Raw genomic sequence first — 26,960 nt, forward strand, 5'->3', positions numbered from 1 at the left:
ATTAGATGGAGGCTGCAGAGGGCAAAAACTGCTAATAAATGCAGAATACAAGTCATATGACGAAAAATAGCGTTATGTAGAAACAATGTTCATCTACAACGGTAGTTTTAACATCCAGATGACTCAATTCACATGTGATTATTCATTTATTAATGATATTAAAAGGTAAATTAAAAAAAAAAAAAAAAAAAAACAGTTAAAATTATTTCACACACTATAATCATTCTTAAAAATAAAGAAACAATCTGCAATTAACAATATAAAAAATATATTACATTTATATACAAATGTTTTCACAGTTCTTCTCTCCTCTTTGGTAGTTTAGGTCATGAATTCGCAGTCATTTCTCGGTCTCTTTGAAGAAGGAAGATCTGCAAAGGTTAATACAGAAGTAGAGGGTTGTTTACTAAAGGCTCTATTATTAACTATTACATGTCATAATATCACTATACACATGTATTCCCCTTGAAATTCTGCAAATGTATTAATAAACTGACACCCGGCAGTTATGTTTCTCCTTGTCAGTAAAATGTGCCATAAACACGGTTGTTGATTTGATCATACATTTCCAGGAGGAACAACTGAGAAACTGCACAGTGCAGAGTTCTAAGAAATATTGGAATAAAAAGCAGCGACCTCTACAGGGCTATCAGGCAACACTATTAGCACGTCATTCATTTAGCAACCATTACAGCTACCTGAAACTGTCACTGATGTTACACAGAAGAATGTAATTGCCTGTGACGTCTAAAGCTGGACGTACTCATTAGATTTTCATTGGCCAATCTCTGACATGAAAATTCCATTTATTTTTTTTTAATAACTAAACTGCACCCCTGGTCGCATCCGCACTGTAACGTGTATAACCAGCTTTAACGTTCATAAACCTGCCCTGATGCACATTCGGGATAAAACTAGAATACCAGACAGGCTGTGGACTATGACGTCCCTCCTGGAGACACAGAAAGACTATATTAATATTCCCACCTTCATTACTCGATGAGGAATCCTCCTCTGGAATTGCTGGCATCTTTACTGGATTCCTCTGAGGTAATGGCGTATTAGCTGCAATTGAAATATAAATCCCATAGTTACTTATTAGATAGGACTTAAAGGGAGCCTTCATCAGGTTCATGCTGCCCAAACCACAGGGTAAAGAGCTGTGATTTATTCGGAATTTGTGTAGCATTTCAGAGACAACAAAGGGGTTGATTTATCAAGCCCAGGGTTTCCATATAATCCATGACATGTCAAAGTTTACGCCTAACCATATATTAGGTGTAAAGTCTGCCAGGGTAGGGATTAACATTGTAAACACTGAGTCCAGAAGCTTGAACAGATATCTACGTCAGCTCCCTGATGGTAAAGATTTCTGGCATCGTTTATGCCAGAAAACTGATGTAAACCATGATAAACCAAGGTGGCCCTGCTTCCCACCTTGCTCCCTTTTAGGAAAACTGCATAAGGATGCCAAATAAACTTTGCATGAAGATTCTAATCTGCAACAGAAGCTGCTACATTTTTTCCTATCAGTATGTCTTTGTAGAATGGGAGGTAATCCATGCAAACACGGGGAGAACATACAAACTCCTTGCAGATGTTGTTCCTGGTGGGATTCGAACCCAGGACTCCAGCACTGCAAGGCTACAGTGCAAACCACTGAGCCACTGTGTTGTCCCAAAGCTGTAAAAGCCATGATAATTCAGCTTCATAGTTTACATACCAACCAGGTACTGTAATAGGAACATGTTGTTTGATTGCTCCCCATCTAGCTTGGCTGTACTGACAGATCTCTCTGAAATGGGGAGCGACTTGTCAATCAGCAATGCATGGAGAAGCTGCATAGCGGACTCCATTTGCCATGCCCGGCTCAGTTTTAAAACTACATTTTCTTTTGTAGCTTTCAGTCCTGAGGGGACCCTGTTGAGATTTTATGCTGGACAGCATGACCTGATGACAGGTTCCCTTAAATATCAAGAATACATTAAAATTGCTTTTACTGTACACAGGGGTCCAAAGACAAACTTCAAAATTGGTGGAAGGTCTGCAGTATAAAACTTACAAGAAAAGAATCAAAGGGGTTGCCCAGCTAGGGAAAACAGGGTTAGAAAAGGTTAAAAATAAAGACAGCAGTACCAACATCCCTGATACTTGTCATTCCTGGTCTGATGCTGCCTGGGTCCCTAGCTGGTCTTTTCTTCTTGGCTCCCTCCCATTACACAGGACATGACCACCCAGCCTATCACTGGCGGCAGCGGTGACAGCCTCGGACAGGCATTTCCTGTGCATCAAGATGGGACCCGGAAGCAGCAGTGCCCTAATAAGCTCAAGAAACCGAGCACTAGGGAATGGGAAAAGCGAGAATTGTTTCTTTTGAAGTTTTTAACCACCAAATAAGTCTCTGTTTTTGGGGGAAAGAAAAAAAATATGTCTCCCTACTGGACAACCTTTTTACAGAACTTAGTATAAGTATAACCTTGAAGAAAGAATAGAAAGGGAGACATGCAAAATCTGTAATAGGCCCTTACTTACCAGGATACCATTTACAATACTATTGTCTTTTTATGTGGCATATGGGCAATTGGGACAACTACTACCCCTGTGCCCCTATAGGCTATACCCCTGTATGTCACTCAGTTTGTCTACAACAGCAGACAAGCAATGTTATCCATTTATAGCACTCTTGGATCCATAAAGGCGATGAATTAGGAAAGATAGATCTTTCCAGCTGCAGACGCTGAAGCATGTAATCCTTGTTGAGATGTTTTCTATTACTGCTCCCATTTTGAGTCTCAGCTGTGAAAACATCACATCAAATGGCCCCCAGCAAATTGGTAACGTGACTTGACATGCGTAACTCCAGATCCAGCAAGGAAAGTGTATGCAGACTGACAAGCATACAGAAATCTCTACAGTATCAAATATACATTCTATTTGTAGCAAAAGTCCATATCAAAAAGAATCCCACACTACAAAGGGAAATACTACAGTGCTGGCCAGATTTCTGTCAGATAATAATAATTTTCTTCCAGAAAATGATTGAAATCACAAATTCTTTGGTATTATTATCTTCATTTAATTTGTCTTCAATGGAAAACCACAAAAGGAATTGTCAAAAAGCCAAATTGGATATAATTCCACACCAAACATAAAAAAGGGGGTGGACAAAAATATTGGCACTGTTTGAAAAATCATGTGATGCTTCTCTAATTTGTGTAATTAACAGCACCTGTTACTTACCTGAGGCACCTAACAGGTGGTGGCAATAACTAAATCACACTTCCAGCCAGTTGAAATGGATTAAAGTTGACTCAACCTCTGTCCTGTGTCCTTGTGTGTACCACATTGAGCATGGAGAAAAGAAAGAAGACCAAAGAACTGTCTGAGGATTTGAGAAGCAAAATTGTGAGGCAGCATAAGCAATCTCAAGGCTACAAGTCCATCTCCAAAGACCTGAATGTTCCTGTGTCTACCGTGCGCGGTGTCATCAAGAAGTTTAAAGCCCATGGCATTGTGGCTAACCTCCCTAGATGTGGACGTAAAAGAAAAATTGACGAGAGATTTCAACGCAAGATTGCGCAGATGGTGGATAAAGAACCTTGACTAACATCCAAACAAGTTCAAGCTGCCCTGCAGTCCGAGGGTACAACAGTGTCAACCCGTACTATCCGTCAGCGTCTGAATGAAAAGGGACTGTATGGTAGGATACCCAGGAAGACCCCACTTCTTACCCACAGACATAAAAAAGCCAGGCTGGAGTTTGCCAAAACTTACCTGAGAAAGCCAAAAACGATTTGGAAGAATGTTCTCTGGTCAGATGAGACAAAGGTAGAGCTTTTTGGGAAAAGGCATCAACATAGAGTTTACAGGAAAAAAAAAAAAAAAAGAGGCCTTCAAAAAAAACAAAAAACGTTCCCTGCAGTCAAACATGGCGGAGGTTCCCTGATGTTTTGGGGTTGCTTTGCTGCCTCTGGCACTGGACTGCTTGACCGTGTGCATGGCATTATGAAGTCTGAAGACTACCAACAAATTTTGCAGCATAATGTAGGGCCCAGTGTGAGAAAGCCGGGTCTCCCTCAGAGTGTCAAAACACACTTCAAAAAGCACTAGAAAATGGTTTGAGAGAAAGCACAGAAGACTTCTAAAGTGGCCAGCAATGAGTCCAGAGCTGAATCCCATAGAACACCTGTGGATAGATCTCTTGATGGCAGTTTGGAGAAGGCCCCCTTCACATCTCAGGGACCTGGAGCAGTTTGCCAAAGAAGAATGGTCTAAAATCCCAGCAGAGCATTGTAAGAAACTCATTGATGGTTACCGGAAGCGGTTGTTCGCAGTTATTTTGTCTAAAGGTTTTGCTACCAAGTATTAGGCTGAGGGGGCCAATACTTTTGTCCGGCCCATTTTTGGAGTTTTGTGTAAAATGATCAATGATTTGACCTTTTTTTTCCATTCTCTTTTGTGTTCTTTCATTGCAAGCAAAATAAATGAAGATATTAATACCAAAGAGTTTGTGCTTGCAATCATTTTCTGGAAGACAATGAGTATTATCTGACAGAATTGCAGGGGGGCCAATACTTTTGGCCAACACTCTGTATATACTCTGTATATCATATATACTCGAGTATAAGCCGAATTTTTCAGCCCAGTTTTTGTGCTGAAAAAGCCCCCCTCAGCTTATACTCTAGGTTTTTTTTTAGGGGGGGGGGTCTTTGACCAGCCACAATATTAAAGTATAGAATCTCCCATAAAATAATGCCAAAAAAAAAAAAAAAAAAAAAAAAAAAAGATTTTAAAAAAATAAATAAAAAGTCCTAAATCACCTCCTTTCCCTAGAATACATACTAAAGTAGAAAATGACTGTGAAACACATACACATTAGGTATCCATGTGTCTGACAGTGCCCGGTCTACTGAATATAGGGGATCTGCAGTGCCCCTGTTCAGTCAGGAAGGGGTTAATAGGAGCACTGCAGATGCTCTATATTCAGCCAGACTGAATTCCAAGTGGGGGAAGAAAAAAAAACAGTCCTCAAGCTCAGGGAAGGGGCAGACAGACAACCAAAACACCCCCTCCCCTTCCCCAGCATCTACTGCACCCAAAACTCCGACCATTTTAATTTTTGAAATTTTCCAGTAGCTGCTGCATTTCTTCCCCTCGGCTTATACTCGAGTCAATAAGTTTTCCCAGTTTTTTGTGATAAAATTAGGGGCCTCGGCTTATATTCGGGTCGGCTTATATTCGAGTATATACGGTAAGCCGAGACCCCTAATTTTACCACAAAAAACTGGGAATATTAGTTAACCCTTATATGGGGTACACAGGGGTTAATATGAGGGACATGATGGGGTTTACTGTTATTAATGTGAGGCACATGGAGTTACCGAAACTAAATTAATAACCCCAAATGCCTGACATTAATAGGCAGAGTAACTAAAGAAAGGTCCCTGTGTGTGTCACTTTACTGTAGCTTCCTCTCCTCCATACAACAGACATCTTCTATAAGACACAATGAATCCTGGCCACTCATCTGAAGGGCAGATGCTAAATCCTAGTGGGCTAATGGACCTCTGATGACGTCATGACCATGTGATCGGACTCTGGTGTGGGCGGAGCTACTAGGATTTAGACTCAACCTTATCTGCAGATGTTACATACAAGTGTCTACAGGACCTTTGATGACATCACAGTCATGTGACCTCATGAGAAGCCAATCACAGAGCAGTAGCACTATAGGACCTCCCCCTTCCAGTTTTCTGTGCTCCATGGAACTGTTAAAAGGCAGTCAGGAGTGTTCAAAAGGCTTTCATAAGAACCAGAACCAATCATTAGGGCCATTTGGCAGGGTGGGATAATAATAATAGCAGAATAATCAGAAACTCTCGGGACAAATGAATCAAATTAATTTCATTAATCGCACATGCTGTAGAGGATAACTACCCTGCCCCCAACAGGTAGAGATAGCACAGGCTTTAGCAGATCATGTAATGCAAAAAGAAAAGTTTACCTCTCTTTGCAGCTTCTCGTTCAGCTCTCCTCTTGGCTCTCCTTAGTCTTTCCTTTTCTGCTCTTGTGACTGGAAGATGTATCCCAACCTCAGCAGGTCTTGTATCCATCTGAACCTGACGGTGACGTCTGGATTTGACAGCCTGAGCGTATGCATTGATTAAAAAAAAAAAAAAAAAAAAAAATCACTAGTGTGTCTTAACTCTTGGATTATCTTAAGGAAGTATTAAGGTTTCAGGAAACAATATTTCTTCAATGAATAGCAATCCAATTTTCTTATATATTTTCTGTATCACTTGCTTATGTATATATTCTCAGGAGTGGAAATTTATCCTGGTCATATAATGGGCACACAGATGGCACGGTGATTTAGAGCGGTGTCCATTATTGTGGGATCACATGACCAGAACAAAGATTTTTAGACTGTCACCAGAGCCCAGAAGGGTTAGGGTAACTTGAATCAAATAATGTTTCCCCCATTGGCGTCTCCATGGCCGAGATATTGCTGTGATGTCACTATGTAAATGAGCACTTCATTGTGATGAGGGTATTGCCACTTATCATTTTGAAACAGTGGTTATATGGTAATATACATGGCAATAAGCATATTGACAAAAATTGGGATGTCTTTGCAACAGAGACACAGAGGATGTCTATACTTGAAGATGAAACTAAACTCTGTGAGGGAATCAAAAATTAGGCGGACAGTAGAATATTACACGGTGGTCTAAGGAAGCTGGAAGCATGGGCGGAGACTTGGCAAAAGAAGTTTAATATAAACAAATGTAAGGTTATGCTGTATGGTCTAAGAAATAAAATGTCTGATTATGTACTTAATAGTAAATTACTGGGTAAGACTGCCACTGAAAAAGACTTGGGGATGTTGGTAGACAGTAAGCTTACCCTTAGTGACCAGTGCCAGGCAGCTGCTGCCAAAGCAAATAAAATTATGGGATGCATCAAAAGAGGTCTAGATTCTCATGACAAGGACATAGTTATGCCTCTATACAAATCACTGGTACAGCCAAAGTCTATTGTGCGCAATTTTGGGCCCCAGTATACAAGAAGGACATAAGTGAGGGATATAGAATGCAAAGAAGGTCGATTAAGATTATTAGAGGAATGGTGGATTGAAGTACAATGATAGACTAACAAACTTGGGGTTATTCAGTTTAAAGAGAGAACGTCTATGGGGAGACTCAATAACATGTAACTTGAACGGACAGCAGAAAAAAACTTTCTAATGATCTTTGTACTCTTAGGGCTCATTCACACTGGGCAAGAGGGGGCAGATTCTGACGCTGAATCCGCCCCCTCATAATAGACGTCTATGTAGACAGCTAGCTTTCTTTTTTCAGTGAGCGGTATGTTCCGGCTCACGGAAAAAAGAAACAAGCTGCCCTTTCTTCAGGCGGACTCCTTGGCTGATGCAACCGTGGCGTTCGCCTCGCAGCAGCACCCTCCGGACTAGGCCCATTCATTTGAGCCTACTGCGGAGCGGGAAGCCGCGACAGTCGCATTTTGGTCCAATTCTGATGTGGCTTCCCGCATCAGAAACAGGACCAAAATACGCCATTTCGTCCCCCGTCTGAACTAGCCCTTAGGCTGGTGACATTGACAACTAGACATCCTTTACGTCTAGAGGAAAGAACATGTCACCAGCATCATAGATGGGACTTCTTTACTAAAAGAGCAGCAAGATTATGGAACTCGCTGCCACAGGATGTGGTGATGGTGGATTCATTGTGCAAGTTCAAAGACGGCCTGGATACCTTTCTTGAAAAGAAAATTATTATGGGTTTTAGATTTTGGTATGGACAAAATGATCCAGATTTTTATATTGATTGCTAGATTGGAGACAGGAAGGATTTCTTTCCCCTGACATAGGGCAATTGGAATAAGCCTCATGGGTTGTTTTTTTTTTTTGCCTCCCTTTGGATCAACACAGTAGGGTTATAGGTTGGACTTGATGGACCTGTTTCTTCCTCCAATCTCATCTACTTTGTTACTATGATTCATAAGGGGTATACAAATTTTATTTAGGTGACCTCAACCGATCTATTTATTTATTTTTTTTTTTTAAAAGCCTGCATGTACGTTTTCACTCCCCGCTGCTCCCTCTCATAGCTTGTCAACTTCTCCAGACTAGTAGAAGGACTTAGCCTTGCCATCATGTGAGCTAGCAGACAGCAGCAGGTCAGTGGCAAATTGCTGCATATACACTCTAGGTAATGCCCAAAGCCACAGACCTTTTCAGTTCCAAAAATAAATGTAGGTATAATACAATTCTTATACCATAGGCTTCCACAAGGATTACATATATGTAGTATTAATGCATCTGTGTTTTTCCCACAGTGTATCATTATAGGACTGAGACATTGTAAGTTATGTACATCTGAATTTTGAGTTCTGTTAAGCTACCATCCCCCCAAATCACAGAATGTTACTTGATCTTGTTCTGATGCCCAGCTCTGGCCAGTAATACTCTGTTCTGTTACAGGTCAACAAATTATTACATAGACTTCATGCAATGCTTAACACGCAAGTCAAATTGTAAGACTTTCAGAAATTAATGTATATGTAAGAAACATTGTAATATATCTTATTAAAGAATCTTTTACCCTGTCTACTTATTAGGCGACACTCCACATCCTTAGCTTCACTCAAGAATGGTTATTTATATAGAACGGTCTCTGCACTCAGTTCACACACAGAAGTCTATGGAGAGGAGAGGAGGGGGCAATTGTGTCTTTTCTAGCTTCCTCCCCTCTTCATAGACTTCTGTGTAAAGAGCAACTCAGCCTGAGAAGTCAGGAATGAAACATACTCCTTTAATTAGATACATTACAAAGTTTCTGATATTTTCCCGTACAATTAATTTATGACAAAGTGTTTTATTATTGGAGGTATGCTTTAACTGCTTGGAATTATCAACAAGATGAAAATGAGAAAACATTGTTACCAATGATAGACTAGTATGTCTCAATGTACCTGTGCACTGCCCAGGCTGCAGAATTCCCAGCAGTATTCTTATATATCTTACCTGGGTCACTGCACTGTAGGTTTTCGATTTTATTGCTGCCAGATGCCTTGCTCTCTCTGAACCCTAAAATATAAACACATCAGACAACACCAAAAGTAAGTAAGATTAACATTAAGCTTTTTCCTTGTGCCTTTGATTGAGCATGTATGAAGTAGTATCACTTACTTCTGATGATTCTTGAGAAGTGCCTTCCTGTTCATCGTCAGTTTGGGTTCTTGGTGCCTAATAAAAGGAAAACCAAATAAAAATACATAACAGAGGTTTAACAGGAGTTTTTCTTAACCTTTTCGCTGCCAAGGGTCTCTGGAAATTTTGCACCTCCAGTAGCCAGAGCAATTTTCACACTTTTGAGATGGACAAATCAAACCTAAATTGCAACATTAAAAAAGCATCCAACCCCCCCATACCTATATATTTTCTTAAAGTAGACACCTGCAGCATTGTCTCAATGCAACTTGGTACTGTATACGAACAGGCACCTTCATGCAATTTTGATTTAAAGTGAATGTTTTATGAAAAAATGCAAATAAATGTATATTAGTTGTTAAAAGCGGAAACCAAACAAAAAATTAAATGCACCAAACCTCCTAAAAATAAGAGTTCAACATGTGCAGAGTTCATACATATCACCATGGCCTGAACCCGCATGCACGTGTCTTCAGAAAATCGCTAGAACTGGAAGGAACAAAATTCTGCTTTGAAGCTGGAAATGTTAAAAAAGTATCATCCTATAAAATGTAGGGATTACACACCATGAAAAGTAAGTGAACCCCTAAACCCTATATATTTTTTGAAAGTAGACAACCTGAAGATTACAAATGTCTTAATGGGTCATCGATAGCCACATCCACCTTCATGCAACTTTGCGACAAACACAAATAATTTTTTTTAAAAATACGCTAAAACACATATTTGCACCTAAAACTCATGTTCAATCTCAGATTCATATACAAAATACTTTTAAAATAATAGCTTATGGTGTATACAATGTGTAAATATACTACCTGTATATGTACTGCAAACATCAACTACAACAAGAGCTCGGACTCCCAAAAACATGAATGCAGAAGACAAGCAGGATTTTGCTGTTGTTCATTAATATGTTAAAAAGCTATACTGCACCTACCAAACTGTGACACCAAAATCTAACTTTTTTCAGAGTACACAGCATACCGTATATAAAAACACAATTTAATAGTTTATATATACAACCACCTTCATTCAACTTTGCCGCAAACAGAGATTGCTAGCAAAAATTGCGCAAAAATTCAAATTTGCCACTAAAGTGCGGCTCAAGAAATCCCTTTCTGCATACATAATGTACTGTCCATAAAACTGCAATATGTGAGGAGTTCATACATACCACACATGTGTATATTTACAGGGTCGGGTGTTAAAGAATCGCCAAAATCGCAGAAATGCGCCATCCCATTTTGTGCATGCAAATTAAATAGGACTTTACATAAAAATGTTATTTTCCCATCCCCCTATATTAATTTTAGCAAGCTATACGTTCATCTCTAGTGATAATCGTTATTACTATTATTTTAGTGTGTAACGGACATCACTAGAGACGTATTTTACTGTAGAAAGCTCAGGTATAGACAGGACAGGGATTGGGTGAAATGTAAACTTTATTTGCGACTTTATGTATATGTTGTGTAAGTGTTTGGTGCGACTTTTTTTTTTTGGCTCTGCGACCTGGACAATGGTAAACGTCTGAGTCACAGTGCCAACAAACTTCCTGGTTATGTTCAGGAGGTATAACATAAGAATACCCCACTAGTAAAGCTCAGGGGGGAATTACATTATAACTGTATGTGACAATCAGAGACAAATGTATAGTATACGCTCTGATTGGCAGGAGAAGGGTTAATCGGGACAATAGAGTCCCTGCCACCCCCCTCCTGCTGTCACATACAAGTTATGCAGAGAGTCAGATCGTTTCTCTCTCTCTCTGCTGCACTGCTCCGTGTCCCTCTTCCTTTCTTGTTAGATCGCAAATTGCTTGCTTAAACAGGAGGGGGTGGGACACTTTGGAGCTCTATATCTTTGGACTGCATCAACATATCTTGATACTTTCAATTGCATTTTAAAGAGGAGAATCTCATCTTTAAAATGATATCAAGAACTCGATGATTGGATGTACAGTTTTGGAGCAATTCACTGTTGAAACGCTGTCGGGAATTGAGATCTGCAGTTGGATCTCAATGCCAAATAGTGTTTTCAACAGTGAATGGCTCCAAGACTGTAAGTAAAATCATCAAGTCCCTGGTATCATTTTAAAGATGAGAGTCTCTTCTTTAAAATGCATTTTAAAGCATCAAGATATGTTGATGCAGTCCAGAGATATCGGCATTAGTAGGGAGGACGTAGTAACTATGTCCTCCGCTACTGAAGTGCCACCTTGGGAGCACGTACAGTGTACGTGCCTGGCAGCGAAAGGGTTAATGGTTTAGGTCTTCATTAGGGTAGGTCACACGTGTTTTACTAAGACAGGCACAAGTCCTGTGGGCTCTGCTAACCAGTAGAATGACACTGTTCATTTGTTTACATGTCTTGCCCTTCAAAAGGAGGGAGGGGGGATCTGGATTCAAAAGACTGATAGCCTATCATCAATCTATTATTATTATTGTTTATTTATATAGCAACATTAATTCCATGGTGCATTACAATTGAGGGTTCACATGCAGTACACCAAATGTCCAAGCAGATATAATACTAACAATGACCGACTGGCACAGTGGGGTTAGAGGGCCCTGCCCGCGAGGGCTTACAATCTATGAGGGAAAGGGGGTAGAGACAGAAGGAGAGGGGGAGGCTGTACAGATGGTGGTGCGGTGATAGTGTTATTGGAGGTTGTAGGCCTTCCTGAATAGGTGAGTCTTCAGGGCCTTTTTGAAGCCTGTGATTGTGGGGGTCAGTCTTATGTGTCTTGGTAAGGAGTTACAGAGTATGGGGGATGCAAGGGAGAAATCTTGGAGACGGTTGTGCGAGGAGCGGATGAGAGCAGAGCGGAGTAGGAGGTCATTGGAGGATCTGAGGTTACGTGTGGGCAGGTAGGGGGAGATTAGGTTGGAGATATATGGAGGGGCCAGGTTGTGGATGGCTTTGTATACTAACGCTAGTAGCTTGAATTTAATACATTGGGCAATAGGTAGCCAGTGAAGGGATTGGCAGAGGGGAGCAGCCGATGAAAGAGGGGGCAAGGTGGATTAAGCGAGCAGCACAGTTTAAGGTGGACTGGAGGGGACCAAGGGTGTTAGCTGGTAGGCAATGGAGAAGGGTGTTGCAATAATCTAAGCGGGAGATTATGAGGGCATGGACTAGCGCAGGGGTAGGGAACCTTTGGCTCTCCAGCTGCTGTGAAACTACAACTCCCAGCATGCTCCATTCACTTCCATGGGAGTTCCCAGAACAGCAGAGCCAGTATGCATGCTGGGAGTTGTAGTTTTGCAACAGCTGGAGAGCCGTACGTTCCCTACCCCTGGACTAGCATCTTAGTAGTTTCAGGGGTGAGGAAGGAGCCGATTCGATGGATGTTCTTGAGTTGGAGGAAGTGTTGAAGGTTTGAACATGCGATTTGAAGGATAAGTCTAGGGTTATCCCAAGGCGTCAGACCCGTGGGACAGGTGTAAGAGTGGTTCTATTAACTTTGATAGATGGGTCAGGTAGAGGGGCCATACTTGGTGGGGGGCGAAGATGATGAACTCTGTTTTCTCCATGTTGAGTTTGACAAAGCGGGAGGAGCAAGGAGGTTACGCCGCTAAACAATCTGCAGTCCCTTCAATCAAGTGACTGGAGGAATGCTAAGAATCGGATCTCTACTGAACTCATATTGATGGGTTATCTTGAAGATAGGCAATCGATATCTTGAACCCAGAAAACATCTTTCAGGGCAACTGTATCGGTTTTTGCATCTCAGTTCTGTTCTGGTGAAAGAGTCGAGGCAAAATTGCAGAACCATAAAGACACAGCCACAAAAAAATGCAGAGAATTGTGCCTTTGTAAATGTCTCACACATTCTCATGACTGCCACAGTTCAGAGACCCAGACTCACAAGACTATTAGAGTATAGTGGCAGAGTGGGGGTGGGGTGTTCCTCTCACCGGTTTCTCCTACAGGAAGGAATTATATGGCTGGCTGTAGTTTTTCCTAGTGATAACAACAGATTGTGCAGGTTTTTTTTGTTTATTTTTTTTAAATGTGGATTGTGAGCCCCACGTAGAGCTCACAATGTACATTTTTCCCTATCAGTATGTCTTTGGAATATGGGATGGAAATCCATGCAAACACAGGGAGGACATACAAACTCCTTGCAGATGGTTTTATGCCCTTGGTGGGATTTGAACACCAGGACTCCAGCGCTGCAAGGCTGCAGTGCTAACCACTGAGCCACCGTGTGGCCCCAGATTGTGCAGTTTTCTGATATGGGCTCTACAAAGATCAGTGATCCAGCTTCACAATGGGGATGATTTCACAAACACTTACTAAAACTCATTAAATGAGATATTACACCCTCTGGTGGTCAAGTTATCTCACTACTCTGTGTATCTGACACATTTAGTCAAAAATACTCAGATTTGACAAGCTACAATCTCTATGTAAATAATATTTATGCATTGTATACTGTGTCTTTTACGTCACCTTTTTCTCTTGCTTCCAGAACTGATATTCTTCTACTACAGATTGCAGGTTATCTGTAAAATCTTCTTTTATCAGGTTTAGAGTTTTATCTGGCTTGAATTTATCAGCAGAAAGATGACATTTTGTTTTCTGGTAGTGCTCTTGAATATTCATAATTTCCTAAGAAAAAAAAATATGGTTCAAGGCACAATATGGATCTTTTGTGTATGAAAAGACTCTGACTAGAGATGAGCGAGTAGTATTCGATCGAATATGACTATTCGATCGAATACTCGTATCGGTCAAATACCACGCGGGAAAAATCCATTGAATTCAATGCAAAAACCTCCTCGTGCTCCTCATCCTGATCCCCACAATCACAAGATTCAAGAAGGCCCTGAAGACTCACCTATTCAGGAAGGCCTACAACCTCCAATAACACTGTCACCGCACCACCATCTGTACAGTCTCCCCCTCTCCTTCTGTCTCTACCCCCTTCCCCCATAGATTGTAAGCCCTCGTGGGCAGCGCCCTCTACCCCACTGTGCCAGTCGGTCATTGTTAGTATTATAGTATATCTACCTGTACATTTTGTGTTCTGTATGTAACCCCCAAATTTAAAGCACCGTGGAATTAATGGTGCTATATAAATAAATAAATAATAATAGTCCTGATACTTCCGGAACATGGAGGATCCAAGGTGTCGAACTTTGGTTTCCATGAAAACCGGAGCAACATTCCCGTTTTTTCCCATAGACTATAATAGGATTCGATATTCAAATGAATGCTACTCGCTCATCTCTAACTCTGACCTTCCCTGTGGATACCTGCCCTGTGGCTAGCACATGGATGAGCAACACATAGCTTCATAAAGATTTAATATTGCTTCCTAGAACAAAATAGTAGGAAAACTCAAAATAAATATAGAAAAATAATGTTACCTCTAAAGATTCTGACGTTATCAGGTCGGCTACTCTGTCTTTTCTATCCATAAATTCCTCTCTGCATGTTTCAGGTTGTATGCTCTTCTGTGATCTGAATGTCAGCTGCAAAATGCAAAAAAAAATATATATATTATATCAATGTGCATAAAAGACATACAACTTACAGTCTAGTTAAATCTACTACTATTCTCAGTGCAGGTATAAACACATCCCTAGATCTGTGGAATATTCCCAAGCCACTGATTCCAAAATAGACACTGGCGATATCACTGTTCTCATAGTGAATTATATATATATATATATATATATATATATATATATATATATATATATATATATATATATATCACAGAATGTGGTTTGCAGTGGGCCAGTGAACACTCAATCAGCTCTATACCTCTTGAAAACCAATTATTGCATTGTTACTTCACCTACTGATCCCGCTCTTAGTCTGTGTGTCAGCCTTTACTGTGGTTCTACAATTCTATTTATACAAAAATGAGATATGAAAACATTTTTTATAATGTTTCATAACAACAATAAATATTCAATAAAGCGTTACCGAATCAATTTACATCAATAGGTTATGAAATGCAAAAGTGGGTCTCATCCTCCAAGAGATGCTCATTGTACCCACTATCCAATCTGGTTAATAGGTGAGGATCCTAAACAGGGGACACCACTCTTACCTCAAAGGTACAAAAGAGGGTACATTATTGGAATGGGTTGATCCTTCAGACATTCAATGAGCACTCTATTATATCAATAATTCATTTTGCTATTGAGTGCAGATCATGACGCACACGCGTGTTCACCACAACATGCTGTTATTAGGGCTAATGATGACATATCTGCACTTACCATGGTTGGCATCCCTGTAAAATAAAAGGCCCGCATGCGACGCATCTGTCTGAAGATGTATACAGCATCTAAATGCTGAGCGCTGACTAGTTCCTGATGGAACTGTTCAATGTCACTCCAATCCTTCAGCGCAATACGTATCTGCAGGAGATAAAGGAGAAAGTCAGAACTGGTCTCTAATCCAATGCAATACATTAAAAGCCAGGACCACACTGTACCAGCCAAGTGGATGACAGTTCACCAAATCTTATTTATATGCTGTTAAACTGTACACCAGAGTGTATGCTGCTGGCTTTCAATGTTTGCAATACAACGGTTCAAAACAGCAGCTATCTGATGCTCCTACACAGAAGATATCTACACAAAAACCACCCATTTCTGGGCAGTTTTTGCACCAAATGTACTCAAGGAAATCTATTGCATAGTAGTTCCATGTGAACTTGCTCTAAAAGTTAAAGGGGTTTTCCCATCTCAGTGTTTCTGCAGTCTGTCTGCTGTATCTGCTTCTCATTTCCTGAATTTCTCCTCCTTCCTTCTTGCTAAATGGCCGAAGTAGTATCACATCACCTATATAGATCAGATAGTATGCAGATGCTTGTACAGAATGTACTCAGTGTTATCTGTGGGTTTACATAGAGAGATAACAGACCAGGGTTTATCAGCAAAACTGCAATTATGTCCTGCCAGCAAGAGCAGTGAGTGAGTGTTGTCACTTGTCCTATAGACCCGTGGTTATAGCAACGCTGTGTAAACAATGGGAGGAATAAGGTCAAATAGTAGGAGAACAAAGCAAAATATTTAGGTAAAGTCTTCAATAATCTACCAGTATAGATAGGAGGTTAAGGTCCTATTAGACAGGGTGGTTTGACAGCCAATTGTCGAGAAGCGCTCATTCCTGATAGTCAGCCTGTCTAATAGCATTTGCTATGCTTTGTTTATCAGGCGACTGTCACTGATAATTGGCAGAACATCACCTATCTAACAAGGAATGTACTGCATGCAAACAATGAAAGTATACATCACTGTAGTTGTTCCTCCTGCATCGGCTGCTGTAATGAGGCTGTGCAGAATGGGTGCTGATCAATGTGTTTTGTAGCCAATCAGCCCTAGTTAAGAACAATGGTTTAGGCTACAGCCCTACGTTGCGAAAATGCGTTTTACAGAAGGGAAAAGTCTAAGAGTTTCTTTTATATTTTCCATTCCTTTTAAAGCCACTGCTGACGTAAACTAAAAATATCACAGCAAAATCTGCATAAACAGACAAAAACAACGCTTTAGCCTAAGCCTGTCTACAATACACAGGTTTCTCATACAGTATCCACCATGGAGATAAATGTGGATATTTTTAGACTGTGAAGTCTAAGTTTGCCTAACTTTTAGGCAGGATTAGTAAATCTGCCCCAGCAATCAATTCACTGCTTTCCACCTCTATCCTGCGCTGGAAATGCCAAAGATGGAGTTTAATTAGCATTATTTTTCATAAAGGAGTATCGAGGTCTCTACAACAAGAACAATACTACAGCCTGTACCCTTAAGCACTAATATCATCACATCTCAAGGCCAGGAACAAAAAGCGGCAACAACCAGCTGTACACTGGATAAATAGACATGTTCCTCCATTAAAGAGGACCTTTCATCACCTTCACCTCTTTACAACAATTAATAGCTGCTGTTCCACCGATTCTACCACAGTTGGAATTTTTTCTCTAGCCCCCACCAATACTGTTAGTTTGGCGTCTGATATGCTATTTATGCTCTGTACTGTCAGGAGGGCGATGTCAGGCCGGAGCAGACAAGGAATCACACCCCCTTGCCTGAAACTGCCCCCAGAATATCTCAGAGCTGAGACAGCAAATCAGGCACCAAAATTAACTGTGCTTATTGTTTGGGAATGGCGTGAGCTAGAAATAAATTTCTAACTGAGCAGGAATCAGTGGAGTAGAGACTATTAACAGATGCCAAGAGCTTGATCTGGTGGAGGTGGTGAAAAGTCCCCTTTAAAGGGATTCTACCACTAAAACACTTTTTTTTCTAGTTACCACGTCGGAATAGCCTTTAAAAAGGCTATTCGTCTCTTACCTGTGGAAGTGCTCTCCGCCGCGCCGTTCATTCAAAATACCGGTTTGTACCGGTATGCTAATGAGTTCTCTCGCAGCGATGGGGGCGTCCCCATCACAGGAGCAGCGATGGGGGCGTCCCCATTGCAGCTCGAAAACTCACCGCAGCGCCGCCTCTCCGGTCTTCGGTGTCCTCCCCTTGCCTCTTCAGCGTCTGTCGGACGCCTGCGCAGTATGTTCTCTGTTCGGCGAAGACTGCCGAACGTACTGCGCATGCGCGAAAGTGCGGTGCCCACACTATGGCTGGGACCGCTATTTCGCGCATGCGCAGTACGTTCGGCAATCTTCGTCGAACAGAGCGTACTGCGCAGGCGTCCGACAGTACGCTGAAGAAGCAAGGGGAGGACACCGAAGACCGGAGAGGCAGCGCTGCGGTGAGTTTTCGAGCTGCAATGGGGACGCCCCCATCGCTGCGAGAGAACTCATTAGCATACCGGTACAAACCGGTATTTTGAACGAACGGCGCGGCGGAGAGCCCATCCAAAGGTAAGAGACGAATAGCCTTTTTAAAGGCTATTCCGACGTGGTAACTAGAAAAAAAAGTGTTTTAGTGGTAGAATCCCTTTAAGCTAATTGTCCACTACAGAGACATAAGGATTTCCTCCAGTGATTAGCTCATTGTTGGAATATTGTAAAGTAGTTGTCAAAAGCAAACAACTCCTGTAAGAGAAGCTGCCTTGGTACTTACGTAAAACATAGTTAAAATAGGTAGTCTTAATAGGATTTTTTAGTACAGCAAGCACCTTTCTTGTTGATGGTTTCCAGGTAACAACAGATCATTTATGTTTAGTACACTGGCAAATTATATTGCACAGAAATTTATAAACAATACAAAAAGAAAATCCCTGATGGACACATCAACATTTGGACACCAGATCCTGTTGCATACTTTACAGTGAAGAGCAATAAAAGAAAAAATTACATGGTGTACAGTAATAATAATAACAATAATAATAATACCTTTTGTTTAGGCTGACAGAGTTGAGTGTTATATAAACCATACAGTAAGTACATGGCACCCACTCGAATCTGAAATGTGTATGGTGGAAGGAAATAGGCCGAGGCAACAGAAAGCACTTCCCTTGAGAATCTATTCAACTCCAGACTCCTCATCCCACCACTGCAATACAAAGACGATGAAGTCATTACTGTCCTTGGACAAGAAGAAATTAGCATATAAGAACAATAGAACAGTCTATTCAATGCAGAAAACAATAAACTACAACAAAAATGTACTACACTATAAAATATAAAAGACTATGATGCAAAGGATGGGATATGCCTCTCATTGATAGCAGAGGAAGCTGTGTAATCCTTCATTTCCCCTGTCTAAAGATGGCAAATGCAGCAGTTAAGAGATGTCCCACTATATACATGTATAGCATTTCCACAGGATAAGCCATAAATGTCCAATGGTTGACTGCCCTATGTCTTCAGGCTTGAATCTGTAACTCTCATAGAAGAGAATGAAGAGAGCTGGCCACTTCTCCAGTCATTCACTGTCAGAGAACCCTGTTCTTAACATTAGTGCAAGTCCCATATCTATTAGGGTGCATTCACACTACGTTTACGGCAGCTTATTCTGAACGTAAAACACATTCAGAATAAGCGGCGTATAAAGCAGCTCCATTCATTTCTATGGGAGTCGGCATACGAGCGCTCCCCATAGAAATGAATGGGCTGCTTCTTTCACTGCGAGCAGTCCCATTGAAGTGAATGGGAAGTGCCGGCGTGTACGGCATGGCATGAGCAGAGCTTGCCGTATACGCCGACACTTCCCATTCACTTCAATGGGACTGCTCGCAGTGAAAGAAGCAGCCCATTCATTTCTATGGGGAGCACTCGTATGTCGGCTCCCATAGAAATGAATGGAGCTGCTTTATATGCCGCTTATTCTGAACGTCTTTTACGTTCAGAATAAGCTGCCGTAAACGTAGTGTGAATGCACCCTTAGTTATTAATGACATATCCTGAAAACAGAATATGGGTTAGGGGGTGACCTATTTGTAGCAATGTAGTGTCATTTCTGACCAGCATTTGACCATAGCTAAATTGTTTAGGTAGCCCTCGGGGAACTTGTACTACACCACGCATAGAGCCAAAAGCAGATAACTCCATGCCCTGTATAGTGACTAGATGCCATTACTGCATGTTGCATATTTATACAGCAAAGGGGTCCAAGTTTATAGGTGCTGTGGATCCTAAGTATGTCAAACCCCTACAACCTCTTATTGATGAACTTGAGGAAAATAATAAAAAAAAGTACAACAAACCATTTTTATTAAATTTTTATTCATTGTCCCTAACAGTCTCTGAATGGGGGAGGTAAGAGGTGCTTATTAATGAAATCATAGGGGCAGTTAGGGACTGTGATCTAATGTTTAGATTCACTGTAAAAATCATTAAATAAATCAGCATAGTAGTGATAGTAGAGGCAGTAAAGAGCCTCTGCATGTACAGTCACTGCAGCCAAGCTGCATAGTAGGGATAGCAGAGGTAGTAAAGAGCCTCTGCACGGAGAGTCACTGCAGCCAAGCTGCATAGTAGGGATAGTAGAGGCAGTAAAAAAGTCTCTGCATGTACAGTCACTGCAACCAAACTTTATATGCCTGCTCTAAATACTTATGCTCAGTTAGTGTCGCTAAGAAGAAACTTTACAGTCAGTTTTCTATTTAAAATAGCCCAATCCCTAATAAAGTACATTAGTAAAATAAAATGATTATTAACTTTTCTCTACACATTTATCTTAAAATTATTTAAAAGGAGTTTTAAAAAATCCATCAATAATGACTTACTAAAATATGGTGTTAAATTTGATCTCTTTCCATATGGATAAAAATTCTTCATAACGTACACTGTCTGTGGCCTGGAAGAGACCAAGGAAGTTCTCACAGTCTTCTTTAATGCCAGGAAAATTCATGTTGTGGAATCTTCAAAATGTAAGTAGAATAAAAAAAATGTTTTTTTTTTGCAATAATCCATTCAAATAATCATCTCAATTTCATTAAAAGAAAGCACATTGTAATATATAGTGATATATTTCTAGGATCATTGGAAACTATAGGTCCCGAGCTGAGGCTTCAATATTGAGACAACCCAATGATGACAGGTCACATTCTTGTCTCTCTCGGGTGCTTTGTTCTGAAAACCCAATGTGGATTTATCGCACATGTACACATCACTGCCACTATTCCAGATAAAATCTTGATGCATTCAATAAAATGAATCCACAAAAAATCGCAAACAGAAATACAAAGGGGTAATGAATTTGTCAGTAGTGAAATGTTAGGTGTTTAACCTGCAGTTTAAAGCAATGATATGTCAGCAGGGAAGAGATCAAAAACAGTTTTGCATATTTATTGTATATCTAGAGGCAGTGTTTCCCAACCTTGTCAGACTCAGGGTAACCTTTCCAAAAATATTAACCAGAAGACTAAAAACATTTCTGAATTTATTGTTGGAAACTAGAGATGAGCAAGTAGTATTCGATTAAGTAGGTATTCGATCGAATACTACGGTATTCGAAATACTCGTACTCGATCGAGTACCACTCGCTATTCGAATGAAAAAGTTCGATGCAGAACCAGCACTGATTGGCCGAATGCTATACAGTCGGCCAAACAACGCTGGTTCTTCTCCTACCTTTAGAAGTCTTCTCCGTGCAGCTTCCCCGCGGCGTCTTCTGGCTCTGAATTCACTCTGCCAGGCATCGGGTCTGGGCAGAGCCGACTGCGCATGCCTGCGCTACAAGAAAATGGCCGCTTTGACTGTAAGCGGCCATGTTCTTGTAGTGCAGGCATGCGCAGTCGGCTCTGCCCAGGCCCGATGCATGGCAGAGTGAATTCAGAGCCGGAAGACGCCGCGGGGACGCTGCACGGAGAAGACTTCTCGGAGGATCCAGCCCGACCCTCACTCGTGGACTTGGTAAGTGTAATTTGATCGAATGTTGCCTACCCCTGAAACGAGCATTTTCCCCCCATAGACTATAATAGGATTCGATATTTAATTTGAGTAGTCGAATATTGAGCGGCTACTCGAAACGAATATCGAACATTTTACTGTTCGCTCATCTCTATTGAAAACAAGAAAACCTCGAGCATTTTTTCAGATGCAGACTTAGCTGCACTGTGTGAATGCACCCTCAAAGCTAAACCATTTTGTTTACATCCTTCTGCTTCCTGCCATGTAACTTCCTAACCCCTCTCATCTCTCTCCCCCCTCCTTCCTCACTCCCCCCCTTCCCATACACCCCCTCCCTGTCTCTCTAGCTATCCTTCCTATACTATGGGGGCGTTCACACTACCGTCGGTGTCCAACAGCTAGTGTCCGATGCTAATGTCCGATTTTTCAAGAGGACAGCAAAAACCTACATGTAGGTTTTTGCTGTCCGCTTGAAAAATCGGACATCTTTGTGAATGGACACTTAAGGACAGACATGGACAGTAAAAGAATGCACCCGATGTCCCATTAAATCAATGCAAAATGTAACGGACACAGCTAGTGTCCGATGCTAATATCCGCGCAAGATTTTGCACGGACATTAGCATCGGACACTAGCTGTCGGACACCGAGGGTAGTTTGAACACCCCCTATATGTTGTTTGCTACCTACTCAGCCCAACCCCGATGCCTCTTCCTGAGAGACAGCTCCTCCTCCAGCGAGGAGTCACCTCTACTGGACATGTGTAGACACGCAGTAGAGGTGATTTACTGGCAGCAATGCACACACAATGGTAGGAGAAGAGCGCGCACCTGCCAGTACAGGAGGAGGAGCCGTCTCGCCAGAAGAAGCCACAGCTAGGTAAGTATGAGTGCAGTGGATGGGAGGAGTAGTAGTGACTATCCATTTCCAGAAATGGGAAACTGATCGTCATCAGATAATCAGAAAATGTCCCTGTCCCCCGGTCACATGATACTTCTTTTTTTTTTTTTTTTTTTATTAGTAATGTTATGTAGATCGTAGGAGGAGGGAAGGCATTTAGATTAGTGCAGGGATTTCAAAATATCCCAGACAACCCCTTTAAATGTTGAAACAACCCTTAAGACCAAGTCAATACTTACTTGGTATAAATATAGGCACTTACCAGATAACAATTCTTATTTGTTAATGGATGACATAATCACGGTTGGCTCAAAGTCTCAGAAGAAGGCTATAACACTGAGGAAACTGAAGTAAGACTTCCCCACAAATTCAACTGCAAAGAAAATAAAGAAAGTCACTTATGTGGTTGTTCATACAATATATTCATTATAAGCTATATTGATACTGAACTTCTTGCCAGTGAAAATTTGTAAGATAGGAGTCATCCAGCTACACAGCCATATACTCCTATAAGAGAACACTCAGTTCTTTCCTAGAAGTCTGACCACTAGGACACTATCAATCATGTAATCCGGAGTCCCATAGTCCCCTGTATGAATGAAGAAGTAGTGTACGAGATGCCACTGGTCAATTCAATGATATGGGACTACAGAGATAGCCAATACAGCGCTTACATAAGTAAATGTGTATACAAGAACCTCACACATTTGGATTAGTGAAATATAGAAGTATTCTTTTTATTAGAATTGCAGTAAAATACACTTGACATCTCAATCAGGAACCTTTGTCAGACACTGCCAAAATGAATATACAGGATTCAAATACAAATATAAAATGTGAAGGCGATATAACAAGTTGATGTGAATAACAAGTGATGCCAGAAGAGGCCCTAAATGGCATCATTGTACTATGTGCAAGAATTAACAGATGTGTAAATTGTTTCTCCCCTCGGATGTTCCAGACCGGCACATTATGCTCCTTGTCTTCTCTTTTCCATTGACTTCTTGTATTGGCTTCAGATTTTGTACTTCTATTTGAATCCTATATACTAATTTTTGCAGTGTCTGAATAAGGTTCCAGACTAAAATATCACGTGTATTGTGCTCCAATTCTAATAAAAGAATACTACTACCGGTATATTTTACCAATCCGAGTGTGTGAGGGTCTTGTTTATACATATAATGATTTTGGACCCTACCTCTGCACCTCCATAACAGAATGCCGCTGCTACCCTATATATACTTTGGTAAATGATCATCCATGCACTACCACTATGTTCAGCCATGAGATTTAAGGACCCCCATTCTCATGACCTGAAAGTCCCAGCAATGGCAACAGAGATCAGACACTTATTCCCCATTATGTGCATAGGAATAGATGTTGCTATTGGGAAAATCCTATTTTTCAAACTTCCTAATGAGTATATTAATGTGTGCTTGCCTGAAACTTTTCGTGATAATATAAACTCATCCCTGGGGTCTGCCTTCTAATTCCTATGCATTTATTGTGGTAGTAGACAAATTGGAGAATCCATTGTGGTGGCAAGACACATAGTGGTATTAATTATAGTGGCTTTCAATCATGCTGCTTGTGCAGGTTTCAATGCATTTCACTGGTACAAGCTGCGGGTGGAAAAACAGTGTCTCAAAATTGCTGCTTTGTACAGAAAAACACTATTCACTCAAATGTGTTGTACCAGATTTTTAGAAACAGCAGGTAACAGTAGAAAATTATTAAAAAAAAAATAAGGATATGGAGGAAATAGGGCTGCCACTGATATGGGGGCACTGTGAGCTAGCTTTGCATTATAGTTTGTGTGGCTGTCACAGCTATGGTTGGCGCTGAGGCTGTTACTGTGGGCACTATGGCTGGCACTGTCACTGCCTCTGCATTGCTATGGGGCCGGTGGGCTGTCTATGTATTAAGACACCATGGTTATGTCTGAACTAAACACAGATGCAGTCAGCTCACTTCTACAAATTTGCTGCAATGGTGCCTTGGTAATGGAACAAGCCCAAAGGAAATGGTTGTGAATCCTCACTAAGGGTGCATTCACACTGAGTAAACGCTAGCTTATTTTGTAGAGTAAAATTACACTTGTAAATTTTGCTATCCCATTGACTTCAATGATATTTTTTTACAAGTGTAAAAATACGCCTGTAAAAAATACGCCTGTAAAAATACGCCTGTAAAATGTCATTGAAGTCAATGGGATAGCAAAATTTACAAGTGTAATTTTACTCTACAAAATAAGCTAGCGTTTACTCAGTGTGAATGCACCCTAAGGGTGCATTCACACTGAGTAAACGCTAGCTTATTCTGAACGTAAAACACGTTCAGAATAAGCGGCGTCTAAAGCAGCTCCATTCATTTCTATGGGAGCAGTCCCATTGAAGTGAATGGGGAGTGCCGGCGTGTACGCTCCGGCATGAGCAGAGCTTGCCGTATACGCCGGCACTCCCCATTCACTTCAATGGGACTGCACGGAGTGAAAGAAGCAGCCCATTCATTTCTATGGGGAGCGCTCGTATCCCCGCTCCCATAGAAATGAATGGAGCTGCTTTAGACGCCGCTTATTCTGAACGTGTTTTACATTCAGAATAAGCTAGTGTTTACTCAGTGTGAATGCACCCTTAGAGAAAACCAGCAACTCAAGGAATCTATTAAAACTCTTCTGCTTTTTTTTTTTGTTAATTCACAGACAACAATCACAACATTTGGATATTTTTTAATGGATTAATAAAGGGTTTTAACAATTTTAGCGGCACTATGGGTTGGCTCTGTATTGTGCCTCTATGGCTATTCTTATTATAGGGGCACTATTGGAAGACTTTGTATTGTGGCTGACTTTGTATCATTATGGGTCCTTGGAGACTATTGTGTTATGGAGAGGGAACGATATTTGGCTTTGTATCGGGTCATGACAATGATGACAATGTAACAGATGTTATACTGAGGTGCAGTGGCTATCAGCTATAGGCATACTTGCCAATGCCCCAGAACATCTAGGAGGTTGCTAAAATGAGGGGAGACCTCCCACAAGAGCTGGCAAGTTTACTGGGTGGAGTCATAAGCCCCTAGAGTCCATGGACCTTGTCTCTGTCCAAGAGAATTAAGTTACAACTTACACACTAGGCTGCTGTTCTCAGGGCCCCATTAGGACAGAATGGGGCCACAGATATTTTTGTCTGTGGCTACACAGATATGATGGGGAATAGCACCATCGGAGCTTACAAGCCACAGTGATTTTACTGCCATTACTCTTTGGTCAGTGAAGGATCAGTGTTCTTACACAATGACTAGAGAGCATGGAGCTCACAGGCAAGACATCACTGCAGGGTGTACACTGTGACGGAGCGGTGTCCTGCTATTACTTCTCTGAGGAGTCCTATTACCTATGGCAAATCATGGCTGAGGGCCATTGAGGAGTCAGGACCATAGCAGCCATAGTGGAGTGATCATTTCATGCTGCTGGGCGACTACTAGAGAAGAGGAGGCTGTGAGGAGAGAGAGAGCACATAAACTCCCTGAATAGCCAAAAGGGAACCTTCAGAGTATGAGTGGGCTAGTAACGGGATATTATATGTACTTTGTGTTGGAGACCATACACACAGCCGTGGGTCTATGCCACATATAGAGGCTGCAAATTATGAAGCAGATCCTATTCTACTCCGCATTCGTGGCACAAAGAAATGGTGTCAGGGTTCATACAAGCTTAACTGAGGATGACATTGACATGTTTGTCACAGATTACAGACAGTAAAAACCATTACAATCATGTGCGTGTAGCCCAACATAAGAAAGGGCGCTATTCATGGGGGGGGGGCTACAATGGGGACACAGGCAGGGTTAGGGGCCATGAATACAGTCTTTCCATATAAAGTATGGAGGATGTAACAAAGAGCAGCCGGCATTACAGCGCTATTATGTAAGTAAGGATTGTGTGACCTGTAAATAGGGAGCATGCCATGTAAAATGGGGAAAACAGTTTACAAAAACATATAGGTGGTATCTGTAAGAAGTAGGTGTCTATAGGGGCTGCAGCCATTACATAGAACTTCCGCCTGTCAGCACCGCACAGCCTGCTCTAGACCGATGTGGACTATCCTACAAGCAGTGCAGTCAGGGCACACAGAGGCAGAAAACCTCGGCTGTGCGCTCTGTACACTGCACCTGAATTGATACTCACCGTGCTCCGTAACGTGGCGCACAACAATCTACGAAGCAGTGATGTCATCACGCCGTCCGACTTCATAGATCCACTACGCGTGCGTCAGCTTGTACGTGCGCGTCCTCTGTACTACGTAACGCGGCGGAGGTTGTGCGGGTTCTTGATCTGGAGCCCTGACATTGTACATAGGTTGGCTATGCAGTCATATGCTCCAGGCTGGGGGGAGGACTATAAACCTTTGTGTGTGGTGTCTGTTCAGGTGCTAGTACTCTACTAATGCTGTTATGTGCAAGTGTAACTGTACTAATACTAGGATGTGCTAGTGTAAATGTGCTATAAGGAAAATGTTTGTTTTTGTACCGTGTTAGCCAGTG

General features: G+C 41.4%; 1 protein-coding gene across 1 annotated transcript; it reads right to left on the reverse strand.

Annotated features, from left to right (window-relative positions):
• Positions 1-220: 220 nt before the first annotated feature.
• Positions 221-26,658, reverse strand: SNAPC1 (small nuclear RNA activating complex polypeptide 1). Its single transcript, XM_075282783.1, has 12 exons — positions 26,605-26,658; positions 22,678-22,788; positions 20,390-20,524; positions 18,555-18,714; positions 15,478-15,618; positions 14,614-14,718; positions 13,694-13,852; positions 9,212-9,268; positions 9,047-9,109; positions 6,005-6,146; positions 988-1,065; positions 221-371 (listed from the first exon to the last, which is right to left on the reverse strand). Exons 3-12 carry the CDS (start codon positions 20,512-20,514, stop codon positions 322-324), a joined length of 1,080 nt encoding a protein of 359 aa, XP_075138884.1. The 5' UTR covers positions 20,515-20,524; positions 22,678-22,788; positions 26,605-26,658; the 3' UTR covers positions 221-321.
• Positions 26,659-26,960: the final 302 nt, after the last annotated feature.

This window comes from Leptodactylus fuscus, chromosome 7 (genome assembly GCF_031893055.1).
Source record: "Leptodactylus fuscus isolate aLepFus1 chromosome 7, aLepFus1.hap2, whole genome shotgun sequence".
Lineage (NCBI taxonomy): Eukaryota > Metazoa > Chordata > Amphibia > Anura > Leptodactylidae > Leptodactylus > Leptodactylus fuscus.

Excerpts from the sequence above, each read along its gene's own strand:
- SNAPC1 (XM_075282783.1), bottom strand. The coding sequence starts at position 20,514 with ATGAATTTTCCTGGCATTAAAGAAGACTGTGAGAACTTCCTTGGTCTC. Across the intron at positions 18,715-20,389 it reads AAATTTAACACCATATTTTA|TGGTGGGATGAGGAGTCTGG; the intron begins GTAAGTCATTAT and ends TTTGTATTGCAG. Across the intron at positions 6,147-9,046 it reads CCTACAGTGCAGTGACCCAG|GCTGTCAAATCCAGACGTCA; the intron begins GTAAGATATATA and ends GCATACGCTCAG.